The following is a 12,712-nucleotide window of genomic DNA, read 5'->3' on the forward strand; positions in this document are numbered from 1 at the left end:
GTGTTCAGTCTATAGACAGCATGATAAAACACTGATGGTTCAGTATATAAATATTTTTTGTGGAATCAAACAAAGTCATCAGGTCATAGCACAGTGGCATGAAAAGATATGTGTGAATGAACACGCCAACACTGCAGCATGGGGGATCTCTAGGCCTCTACAAGGTACCCCCCCAAAACAATAAAGCATGTGCCTTTTCCCCAGGGCACAACCTGCTCTTTAGAGGAGTTTGTGGCAGGATCATTGCTCTATCATGTTTGTGGCATATATTTTAAGGACAAGACGAGGCACGTTAAAAAAAAACATGAGAAAAATTTCTTGGGGAGAAAAATGTATGTGAAGACAGACATGTTGGTTAAACGAGAAAAGTGAGTGTCGGACCTATCCATAGCAATGTATTGTTCACAAACAGGGTTATGATAAGCAAGAAGAGACATGCTTCAATCCTCAGTCACATTGTGTTTTTGTCATGCTGCTAGAATCAAGTATTTAAACATCTGAAAATGCTGATTTTAATAAAATCATGTCACAAACAGTAAGCAGTTCTGCATTCTTTTTGTAGCTCAGTGAGAAACAAACCTTTTCACCAAAAATGTCATCTTTGTGAGTTATTGTGGAGATATGCCCATTGAGATTCATTTGGTGTCCTCCCCCCCCCCCCCCCAATCCCACTCCACATTTATAACAATCAATAAGCAGTAAACATGCTGCAATAATAGGAACTGGTGACAATTAGGGACATTTGTGGGCACAATAACAAAGAACTAAAAATCCATCCGAAGATACTTCTGTAAGCCATTTATTTATTTTACCCAGTTAAATCCATTTTTTTGAATCCCGGTTCTGTTATCACTACTGTTCCATGAAAAAAGTATTGGACCCGTCTGATTTTTTTTATAATTCTTTATTTTTGGTGCAAGTCATGACAATTTTGACACCAAAAAAAAAAAAAGCCGCAGCTGCAAATATAAGTCGGCAGACAATTGTCTTAGCAGGATGAGGTGTGAAAGAATGTTAACTGAAGATATAAAAACATAAAAAAGACAATATTTTAGAAACATTTGGTTATGTCACTGCAGCATCAGATTGCAGAACTGTGGACTGTTTGAATGCGCGCGCGGCACTTGCCGCGCATGCACATACCACTCCACTCGGGAGCCAACGTCGGCGGGGAGGAGAGGTCACCGGCGCCGAGGGAGCACGGTGCTGGAATAAGGTAAGCTGCTGAAGGGGTTTTAACCCTTTCAGCGCCACAGGAGGGGGACAATTGGGTGGGGGCACCCTCAGGGCACTATACTGTCAGGAAAACCGCTTTGTTTTCCTGACACTATAGTGATCCTTTAAGTCCTGAAAGAGGGAAATAGTATGTGCTTTAAATTCGAAGGGAGTCTTTCCTTTAAGGGCCGTCATCAAGCCAATTTTATCAGACAGGGTTTGGGGTGCTGTTGCAGGAGCTTGGATGATTTAGCAATGCGGTATACCCCATCGAAGCAGAAATGTTTAGCTTGTCTCGTTGGCAGTATGGTGGCTACAAGTTGTCTGACAAAGTGGGGAAGTTCTTCTAGGGATACTGCCTCAGGGACCCCTCTGATTTTAACATTCTTCCTCCTGCCTCTATCATCAAGGGTATTAACTTGCCTTGTGATGGCAGTGTGTGCCATTTGTAGTTGGTGAACCTTGTTGCCAAGTGATTGCAGTCCCTGTTTAAGCTCCACAACATCTTCCTCTGTGGCTCGAGTACGTTCTGTCACAGCCTGTACTTCCGTAGCCATTAACACCAAGTCTGCCTTCCACATTTGCTGTAGATTATGTTGCAGGCAAAAGATTTATAAAAAAAAAAATAGATTATGTTGCAGGTCGTTTAGCATGGTTTGGATAACCTGCTTAGAAGCTGGTGCAGAGTTCTCAGCCGCCTGTAGGGTCACTCGGTCTGATGCAGGCTGTGTCGGGCTGTGGACAGACAGCATGGACGGTGAAGCCTCCCGGCAGGCCAGCGCCTGAGAAGGTATGGGCGGCTGTAGAATGAGGCCTATGTCTCTGTGGGCCCTTGGTGTGAGGGCAGTCAGTTTTTGCAACTTTCTATCCATTTCTTTGGCACTGTGGTTGTCTATGTGCTGGTCCAATGTCACCGCGGCACTGCACGCCTGGTATTAACCCTCTAGCTCCGGGGTCTGTCTGCCCACGTGGAAGGCCTTGGGAATGCGGGTGTGGTGCTTCGCCGTCAGGGCGAGAAAGAAAGACACCAGCGTGTGCAGCAGGGCGTCCTGATGTTTGATCTGCCCTTCCCGATGTCGGTGAGGCGTTGGAGCCTGTATCGTATGTTTTAGGTGCTTGTGGCTTGGAGCTCTGAGGAATGGCGTCCGCTCCGGTGCTCTGGCAAGCCCCACTCACGACCCGGCTGTTTTTTATCTAATTTCCACAGATCATATGATCAGAACACAGTAGATATGGTCAGGCTACATCCTGAATTCATAATAAAAAATATCAGCTTCAGGCCTGTAATTAGTATATATCCACACAATAAACATCTCTTTTTAAACACATCCCTGGTATATTGAGACCCACATACTAACAGACAAGCAGGGCTGTTTCATTGTTTGGGGGTGTTTACCTGAAGTAGGACACGGACATGGTGCCATCTCTGAAGGAACCATGGACTCAGCTTTATAACAGAGAATTCGACGTAATTATGTTAGATCATCCGTGACCTGAACTAAAATGCAGCATTCAGTGCACACAAAGAAAAGTATATCAAATAAATGTTAACATTTTTTGCAATGGACTCATCAAAGTACAGAACTCCACTCTATCAAGATGTTCAACTAAGCATCTCATGTGCACAAATCCAGACATGTCACTGGATTAAGGCACTTCTACCGGAGGCATGGACTAAAGCCCCTCCACACAATAACAATAACTATAGGAAGCATTTTGTTACAGTTCTTGTAAAAAGCTGGTGTATCCAGTTTGTTGTGTTTTTTTTTAAGTGTGCAGGACACTTCATTTTTTTCACAGAGTGGCAGTGAGAGCTGAATTACATTCTTTAAATTGTTACGCCACACTGGGGCTGGCACTTTTTGGTTTCCAGAGACATAGAATCAGTCATCCAAGGAGCACAGAAATATGTCAGCCAATCATTGCTTTTCAGTTTCAATGAGAAGTACTGCACACAAGCAATAAAAGCTTTTCATTAACAAACATTCTGGTATGCACAGCACTTCATTGATTGGGTCTCCTGACTTCAATGAAAGTATTCACAGTATTTATTCTGCTTTTAACACTCTGGGTTTGTACAATGAATACACAATTGTTGTGAATTGAAAACCAAACGGCAAACTTTAACCAACAACAATGATAATCAGTATAGGCTCTACATGCCATACAAAATGGGCAATTATTAGAAACATGGTACAAAAAACAAAACAAAAAACAAAGTGATTGGTGTCTGTTTAAACATGAAATATTTTGTGGACTTGACCCGACAGACGTTTATTCTGAGCAAAGAACGCAGATGAAGTTGATATACCACTTTCTGTCACAGACAGGTAGTTAACAATCTGAAACTTGACAAACAAGTTTATTAAAAGTTTTGAAGAGAAAAGGTACATTCCTGTCAGCGAGATCTGCTGTGCTTTATGCAAACGATGTGTTCCCTGTCTGCTGCCAAGCTTCTCAACGTTGTTTTTAAAGATTACCCATGACAGACTTGCCCTGTAGCCACTGAACTGCGCTTTGGGAGTTTATTTGCCAGGCCTAATGATAATACTTTACAGTATCAGTAAAAATATTGAAACTATTCTCGTATCCATGGCGTATATGTCTGCCATTTCAGACATGTTTGCAATAAGGAATGTGTTGGATGGTAGCAAGAAAAGCCATCAAATCGCTCACTGGCCAGCAGCCTGCCATGCAGGATCTGTGAGACCATGGTTACTATTTGGTGCCATAATTGTGTTGTGTGAGTGCATTCCCACCACATGTGGATGTTGTGGCGGAACCAACCTCGCCACTGGCCACTGGAGGAGCCTGGTCGCCCGCCTCCTGCCACTGGACTATGACCGCATGTTTAACACTGTTCTTTTTCCCTGCAGAAAGGCTGGTTCATGCCTTTCTGCGGACTGTTAAAGCCATGCTACCCCAGATAGCTATGCCATGGAGCCCAGCCGTATACTGAAAGACTGTAGGAAAGACTTTGGCTCCATGGCAATTGAACTGTATGTATGTGATCTGAGCACCATCCGGTAATAATGTGCTATCTGGGGATAGGTAGATTGTGTATGTTCAATGTGATAAATGTAACAGTATATAATTTTATGTATTTTATTGTCCTTTGTTTGCCATGTGGCTAATGGAGTTTTGCCTCTGTCCTTGGAGATTATTGGATTACTTTCCAATTACCTCCAGGACAGAGAGGAGGGATTGTGATGCATTGTGGGATTGTAAGTTTGTGATTGGTCAATGTCCAATATATTTCCCAGTTTCCCATCTGGTCCCCTAGGGGAGTGTACACCAGGTGGGAGACCTGCATAAAAGCCGGGCAGGAAGCCCCAGTAAATCAGTTCTGCTTGACCCTCAAACGAAGTGTCGTCTCGTTATTGGGGGGAATTGAATTGTATGCTGTTACAGTGCGACTGCCAGGAGTGTAAACTGTTCGTATGGTTTTCCTGTTCGGCTGTTTACAGCATTCGTGTGTTTCCTGTTCGGGAGTTTGGAGCATTCCCCTGGTTCCAGTTTGAAAGATTGGTGAATTCATGTGTTTGCAGTTCGGGAGATTGGTGAATTCACGTGTTTGCAGTTGGGGAGATTGGTGAATTCATGTGTTTGCCGTTAGGGAGATTGGTGATTGCAGTAGCTGTCTGTGCATCTGAAAAAGGGAATATCGCCTAAACAGTTTTTAACCTCTTGTGTGTAAAACGGTCCATTACAGATGTATGTGCCCTTCTGCCCACATTCTTTCCAACATAAATCATTGTCTGACCTGCCCATCTGTTTAAGTTTTAGGGGGGTGAGCTTCCATTGCATGAGTGTCTTGTAGGCCTGCTCTTTGTTGTTTATGCATATGGAAATGATGGCTGTGGCTTCCCATATATCGGCCCAGTTAGATGGGTCTTCTGCCGGTCCTATGTCCCTCTCCCAAGCTGACACGTATGTGAGTGCTCTGTCCTTGATGTTTTGTATTATATGGGAGTAGAGTGCCGATATTTGGCCCTTTTGTGTCGGTGTTTGTAGGCATTGTTTTTCGGAAGGGTGTGAGTGTCTTAGTGCCGGCCTGTTTGATTGTCGGTGTTTCCAGGAAACTTCTGATTTGTATATGGCGGAACATTTCAAAGGTGCAGTACGGTGTAGTTTGCGGGAGGTCTGTGAAAAGCGTCGGTTGCTGGTTACTGTAGAAGTGAAACAGCCACGTGAGGTTGTTTTCTTCGAAGCGGGCAAAATCTTTTGGTGTCATGCCTGGTGGGAATTGTGTGTTGCGGAGTAGTGGTGAGGGTTGTGTTGTTAGTCCGCTTTTGTGGGTTGTTTTGTTCCAGATATTTATTGTGTTAAGGATTGTGGGGGATGTTTGGGGTAGGGTGGGTCTCGCTGATTTGGGGAGCCATATATACAAGGAGGGGAAGTCCCTGCCGAAAATATCATGTTCGAGGTCTACCCATCTTTTGACTCCGTATGGGGCATGCCAATTTTGGGCTTGTGTTAGTTGTGCTGCCTGATAATAGTGAGTTAGATGTGGTAAGCCTAGGCCCCCTGCTTTGTTTGGTACATACAAGGTTTGTCTTTTTATTCTGGCGCGTCTGTTGGCCCATATGAATTTATCTATTTTGGTTTGCAGTAGTTTGAAGTCTGTGTTACGTATTGGGATTGGCAGGGTTTGGAACAAGTATAAAAGTCTGGGTAGAGCGTTCATCTTTATTGAAGCTAATCTACCCAGCCAGGATATCGGCATGTTTTGCCATTTGTCTATGTCTTGAGTGAGTTTTTGGATTGTGGGTGTGTAATTTAGTTCGTAGCTGCGGGAGAGGTCTGCTGGTATGGATACCCCTAGGTATTTTATATAGTTTGGTGTTAAATTGAAGGGGTATATATTGTGTATAGCTGTTTTAGTGGAAGGATCTATGTGTATGGCTAGGGCTTCCATCTTGTCGATGTCAAGTTTATATCTCGAAACTCTGGCGTATGTTTCTAAGGCGTGTAGGAGTGGTGGTAGGGATGTTACTGGTTCTGTTATTGTGACTAGCAGATCGTCTGCATAAGCTGTTGTTTTGTACCCTTCCTCTCGTATTTTCAGACCTTTTATGTCTTTGTTGAGTCTACGTGTTTGCAAGAGCGGTTCTAGGGATAGCGCGAAAAGGACTGGGGATAGTGGGCATCCCTGGCGTGTACCATTGTGTATTGTGAAGGAGGGGGGAGTGTACAAGTGGTAGTAACAGGTGGGCTTGTGGAGCGGAGTATACGACCCGCAGGGCGGTTATGAATCTTTGTGGGAAACCGAATTTTTCAAGAGCAGCGAATAGGAAGGGCCATTGCAGTCTGTCGAAGGCCTTTTCGGCATCAAGTGATAGGAGGAGGGTTGGGATATGTCTGGATTGTGCAGTCCATATGAGGTCGTATGTCCATCTTCTGTTGTTGCTAGCTTGTCTTGCCGGTATAAAGCCTACTTGGACCGGGTGGAATAGTTGGGGCAGGAGGGGGCTGAGGCGATCTGCAAGAATTTTAGTGAATAGTTTAATGTCTACGTTAAGGAGGGCGATCGGTCGGTAGTGTTCTAGGTGTGTTTTATTAGGTTTTGGAAGAAGGCAGACGTTGGCCTGTAGCATATCTTTCGGTAGTGGGTCGCCCTGTAGTATAGCGTTATACAGGGTACAGAGGTGTGGGATTAGAGTGGGGGCATATGTTGTTTAGTAAAGTCCGGTGAACCCGTCGGGGCCTGGGCTTTTGTTAGGTTTCAGTGCTTTTATCGATCCTGCAAGTTCCTCCGGCGTTATGGGGTTGACTAGTGCTTGTGCTGCTTCTCTGGGGAGGGAGGGCAGTGGTACCTGAGTTAGGTAGTGGTCTACAAGTGTTGTGGTTGGTGTTGGATGTTGTCTTGCTTCCGGTGTGTGGTCATATAGAGCCTCAAAGTATTTTAGAAAGACGCTGGCGATTTTTTCTGGGTCCTCTGTGACAGTACCTTCTGGTGTGTTTATTTTATTTATTTGTTTGTTTTCGGTTCTCTGCTCGAGTCTGCGTGCGAGTAGTGTGTCAGCTTTGTTTGCTTTGTCGTAAAAGAATTGTTTTGACCAGGGTAAGGCTTTGGTCGAGTCTTTCGCCATGTAAGCTTTGATGTCCGTTTGGCATTTTGTGATTTGTTAGTTTAATTCTTGCGTTGGATCTATTTTATGTTTGGCCTCAAGGGTCCTGAGGGTCGATAGTGTTTGTTCCAGGTGGGCTGTCTGTTTTTTTTTTTTGTGAATAGTGGCTTGATTTATCATGACTCCCCGAATTACTGCCTTGTGCGCTGCCCACAAGGTTCCTTCCGTCCAATTATAAGTATTCTGTGATGGCTTTATAGACTGATTGTCTGATCTGTGGGTTGTGTAACAGAAGGGGGTTTAGTTGCCATGACCTGGCTGTGCACGGTAGGTTAAGCATTAGCGTTATTTCTGTGTGGTCGGAATTTTCATCTAGACCAATTTCCTTGAGTTTGAACACTAATTTATTGTGTGGAACTGTATCAAATGCCTTGGCAAAATCCAAATAGATCACATCCACTGCAACACCCTGATCTATACTTCAATTTACTTCTTCGTAGAATGCAATCAAGTTTGTTTGACATGACCTGTGCTTCATAAAACCATGCAGAATTTTGCTGATAACCACGTTCTTCTCAAGAAAGTTCAGTTTACAGAGCAGAAGATACATTTTTTATAAAGTAATTTACATCTGATTGAAAATGCAACCATTTTTTGTCATCCAGGCTATATGTCAGTCACAATCAGGGGAGGTGTGGCTAGGACTGAATAAACAGAAACAAATATGATTTTACTCCTAAATGGCAGAGAATTGATCAGTGAGACTTCAGAGGCATGATCTATACACAAAAAGACCCTAATTAAGCAAAAGGTTTGGTGAATATAGTGCCCCTTTAAATGAAGAATTCCCTACGCAGAAATGAACCTCATAAAATTCTAGTTTAATACATTGTGTTCAGTGTCACATTCTCCTGCTAAGGCCAATCACACCGTGCAGTATGCATGCTCAGTGTGTTTCTGTGCTTTACCAGTGAGCCGTTAAAGGCGATCAGACGGTAAAAAACATAAGGACAAGATAGCAAACTAGTCAGTAATTATTAGCTGCTACTAACTACTGGCCTTTGTTAGTAGTGGCATCCTCCATCATTTATCGACAAGATTGGGAATGATCATTCTCTTAATATTTCACTCACATAATGAGTTATGAGCATGTAGAATGTAAAGCAAAATCATCGGGTTCCACAGATAGGATGCAAAGTGCAATTTATTTAGGCAGTGAACACAACAAAATACGACGTGTCGGCCAAATTACCATAATCATGTATGTAGATGAAAGCCATTAGGCTGAAACCTCATATTTGTTGCGTTCACTGCCTAAATAAACTGCCTATTAATTTTTTTATATCCTACCTATTGAGAGCTGCATTGGTTCCTATACCTTTTACCCAAGAGTGCCAAACCATTTTAACTTCTTATTATGAGCAGATTATTAAGTCACCTAAAATGCCAAATATATCCTCAAATAGAACTGTCCAGCCTCCCCACATAAAATAGTCCCTCTCCGACCAATCGAAAATGGGTAAATGTGCAAAGATGAACTGCGAAATAATGCAATTTATAATTTTTATTTTGTATTTTAATTAAAATCTGACAAATAATATAATTCAATGCTGAGCTGCAGCAGTGTAAAGGCTGAGCACTATGACTGAGAAAAGAAATGTAAAATGGTTAAATATAGAACTGCAAAAGTTTACAGTGTTTTGCTCTATTGTATTCAGGTATGCAAGCAAAGCTCAATGAACTTACCGTTGAAAAATGCAGGTAAGTTGCCTTTTATATTGAAGAAATGAAAGTTGCTGCAGACACATTAAGTTAGAATTATACTATGACTGCCATAGCTCTTTCACTCCTTCAGGGTGGGTGGATTCATGAGTTAATGAGGTCTGAATTTGCCCCATTCAATCAAAGATGGCTGACTCTATCTAGAATTTAGGATGAAATATGGTTAAAGTAGAATTTGGTAAATTTGTCCGGAGTAAGCTATGTTTAAAGAGCAGCAATTGTCATGTAAGAGCGAATATTGGCAATACCTCTTGTATAACACAAACTATGTTGCAAGCAGTAAGATGGGTGTTGGACTTCTATAGATGGCATTTATTAATGGATAGACCAAGTTAATACCGCATATATTTTTATTTTATAATTCTTTATTTTTGATGTGCCGAGAGTACAATAATGACATGTCAGACAATACATGGTCAACAAGAAAGAGTTAACACAGTGCTAGGCCTAAAGATTTAAGGCAAGTAAGCAGAGCATGTGCACATAAAAGAAATAGCTGGAAAAAAAATAGATTAGGAACTGCAGGAGAAATTGGTTGTTTCAGAGTGAAACCTCCAGGAGGCCCTCTCCTTCTGGCAAGGGGTGATTGTCCTGTGGACTGATAGAAAACTTCTGCTTGGTAAAGTTCCTGACTCAGAGTGAAATTTTACAGACTTGTTGCTGTAGTCAGCCGATGTGTGTGGCATCCCTCTCAGCTTCACAGTGAGTAGGCCCAAAATAGGGAAGAAAGGGCTCACTGCCCTCTGCGCCGCTTGACACCTTATTCCCTCAGGCAAGCCGGTGGATGCAGCTCTCAGTATCATGGGTGGCAGCAGAGCTCGATTCTCTGCTCATCAGGATTTTGACCCTCCATATGGTTGCAGCTGAACCGCGCATCACACCTTGCATGGATCTGGGGAGCACACGGTTCCCGCCATCTTGGGTGCTATTTAATGCTTGCAATATTGCCGCGTGCTCTTGGTGCAGTGTGGGAGCCTTCATGAAATGGACTGAGATCACCCCCTCCCCGCCCAGAGGGGGGGGGGGGGGGGGGGGAGGGGCACCATACGGCCGCACAGACAGGAGCGGAGATCGTCCGCCTCTCCGGGCACATCAGGCAAGCCCCCAGCCCTCCATCGGCGTGGAGCGTGGACACCAGAGAGTCAACATCAAACACGCTCATCATGTATGTCCCCACTTGGTTCAGGATTGCTTTAGGGGCAAGTAGAGTTGTCAGTGGGGATTTAAACTGCCAAAATCTGGCAATTTAGCAGCCTAAGTGCTGGAGCTCACTCCAGATGCGTCCGGCCGGAATGGCCGCCAGGCCCCTCCCCGGCATATATTTTTATAACAGAGTACCAATAGGGTGGATATTGTATTGACGTGTGAATGGGCAAATGGATACTTTAACCATACAGTAATATTGTATTTCAGAGATGCACAAAGAATTGATGAATTATTTTCCAAAAACCACAGTCTCCGGGAACAGCACAAGGTCCTTAATGAAAACATTAAAGTGTTGGAAAACAGGTCAGTCATGCCAAAAATTAGGTTCTTGGAGGGTCACAGATTTAGGGTAATGTTTAATGTGTTATGAATCCATAGATGGATAGAAGCAGGGCTCACTCAGTTTATGCACTATATAAATCCATAAAAAGAAGCAGGGCTCGCTCAATTGATACGCTAAATAAATCCATAGATAGAAGCAGGGCTCGCTCTGTTTATACACTATATAAATTCATATATAGATAGTAGCAGGACTTGCGTTGTATATACACAATAAAAATCCATGGATTGATGCAGGGCTTGCTCTGTTTATATGTTATATAAATTCATAGTTGGTTATAAGCAGTGCTTGCTCTGTTTATACACTATATAAATCCATAGATAGATAGATAGATAGATAGATAGATAGATAGATAGAAACAGGGTTCGCTCTGTTTATACACTATATAAATCCATAGATAGATAGATAGATAGAAGCAGGGTTCGCTCTGTTTATACACTATATAAATCCATAGATAGATAGATGGATAGAAGCAGGGTTCGCTCTGTTTATACACTATATAAATCCATAGATAGATAGATAGATAGAAGCAGGGCTCACTCTGTTTATACGTTATATAAATCCATAGATTGATAGAAGCAGAGCTTGCTCTGTTTATACACTATATAAATACATAGATAGAAGCAGGACTTGCTGTTTATATGTTATAAAAATCCATAAATAGAAGGACTCACTCTGTTTATACAATATATAAATCCATAGATAGAAGCAGGTCTCGCTCTGCTTATACACTATATAAATCCATAAATAGAAGCAGTGCTCACTCTGTTTATACACTATATAAATCCATAGATAGATAGAAGCCGAGCTCACTTTGTTTATACACTATATAAATCCATAGATAGAAGCAGGGCTCGTTCTGTTTATACACTATATAAATCCGTAGATAGAAGCAGGGCTCGTTCTGTTTATACACTATATAAATCCGTAGATAGAAGCAGGGCTCGCTCTGTTTATACACTATATAAATCTATAGTTTGATAGAAGCAGGGCTTGCTCTGTTTATACACTATATAAATCCATAGATAGATAGAAGCAGGGCTCGCTCTGTTTATACACTATATAAATCTATAGTTTGATAGAAGCAGGGCTCGCTCTGTTTATACACTATATAAATCCAGAGATAGAAGCAGGACTCGCTATGTTTATACACTATATAAATCCATAAATAGAAGCAGGGCTCGCTCTTTTTATACACTATATAAATCCATAGATTGATAGAAGCAGAGCCCGCTTTGTTTAAAATTAGACTATGTGTAAAGGAGTCATTATCAGACTGGAGCAATTTAAATGGAGTCCAAAAGAAATGGGATTATTTAAAAGTTGCACTACTGAAGGCAACAGAAAATTGCATTAGGCTTGTCAGTAAAAGCAAAAAATTCAAGAAACCACTGTGGTACTCCGCAGACGTGGCCAAAATAGTAAAAAACAAAAAGTTAGCATTTAGTAATTATAAAAAAACCCAGAGTGAGGAAGACAGAATGACCTATAAGATTAGGCAGAAAGAGGCTAAACAAGTTATAAGAGCTTCCAAATCACACACAGAAGAGAAAATAGCACAGTCAGTAAAAAAGGGGGACAAAACTTTTTTTAGATATATAAATGAGAAAAGAAAAGTAAAACAAGGATTAGTCAGATTAAAAACAAAAGAAGGAAGGTATGTAGATGAGGATAAAGGTCTAGCTGACTGCCTCAATGAATATTTTTGTTCGGTATTTACAGATGAAAATGATGGAAAGGGACCTCAGTTAAGAAAAAGGATAAATGAGTCATTTATTACACGTGGGTTTACAGAGGAAGAGGTTCTATTTCAACTGTCAAAAGTAAAGACAAATAAGTCAATGGGACCTGATGGAATACACCCAAAGCTATTAAAAGAGCTTAGTGGTGTACTAGCAAAACCATTAACAGATTTATTTAACCAATCATTGATAACAGGAGTAGTCCCAGAAGATTGGAAGTTAGCGAATGTTGTGCCCATTCACAAGAAAGGTAATAGGGAGGAGTCAGGCAACTATAGGCCAGTAAGCCTTACTTCAGTAGTGGGGAAAGTGATGGAAACCATGTTAAAGGATAGGATTGTTGAACATCTAAAAAC

General features: G+C 42.0%; 1 protein-coding gene across 1 annotated transcript in view; it reads left to right on the plus strand.

Annotated features, from left to right (window-relative positions):
• RBBP8NL (RBBP8 N-terminal like) overlaps positions 1 to 12,712 on the plus strand; it is a 58,961-nt gene that overhangs the window by 24,006 nt on the left and 22,243 nt on the right. The window contains exons 3-4 of the mRNA XM_063459591.1: positions 9,005 to 9,047; positions 10,482 to 10,577. Of these exons, the coding sequence (XP_063315661.1) occupies positions 9,005 to 9,047; positions 10,482 to 10,577 (139 nt within the window). The remainder of the gene's footprint in view (positions 1 to 9,004; positions 9,048 to 10,481; positions 10,578 to 12,712) is intronic.

The sequence above is a fragment of the Pelobates fuscus genome, chromosome 6 (genome assembly GCF_036172605.1).
Source record: "Pelobates fuscus isolate aPelFus1 chromosome 6, aPelFus1.pri, whole genome shotgun sequence".
NCBI classification, from domain to species: Eukaryota; Metazoa; Chordata; class Amphibia; order Anura; family Pelobatidae; genus Pelobates; species Pelobates fuscus.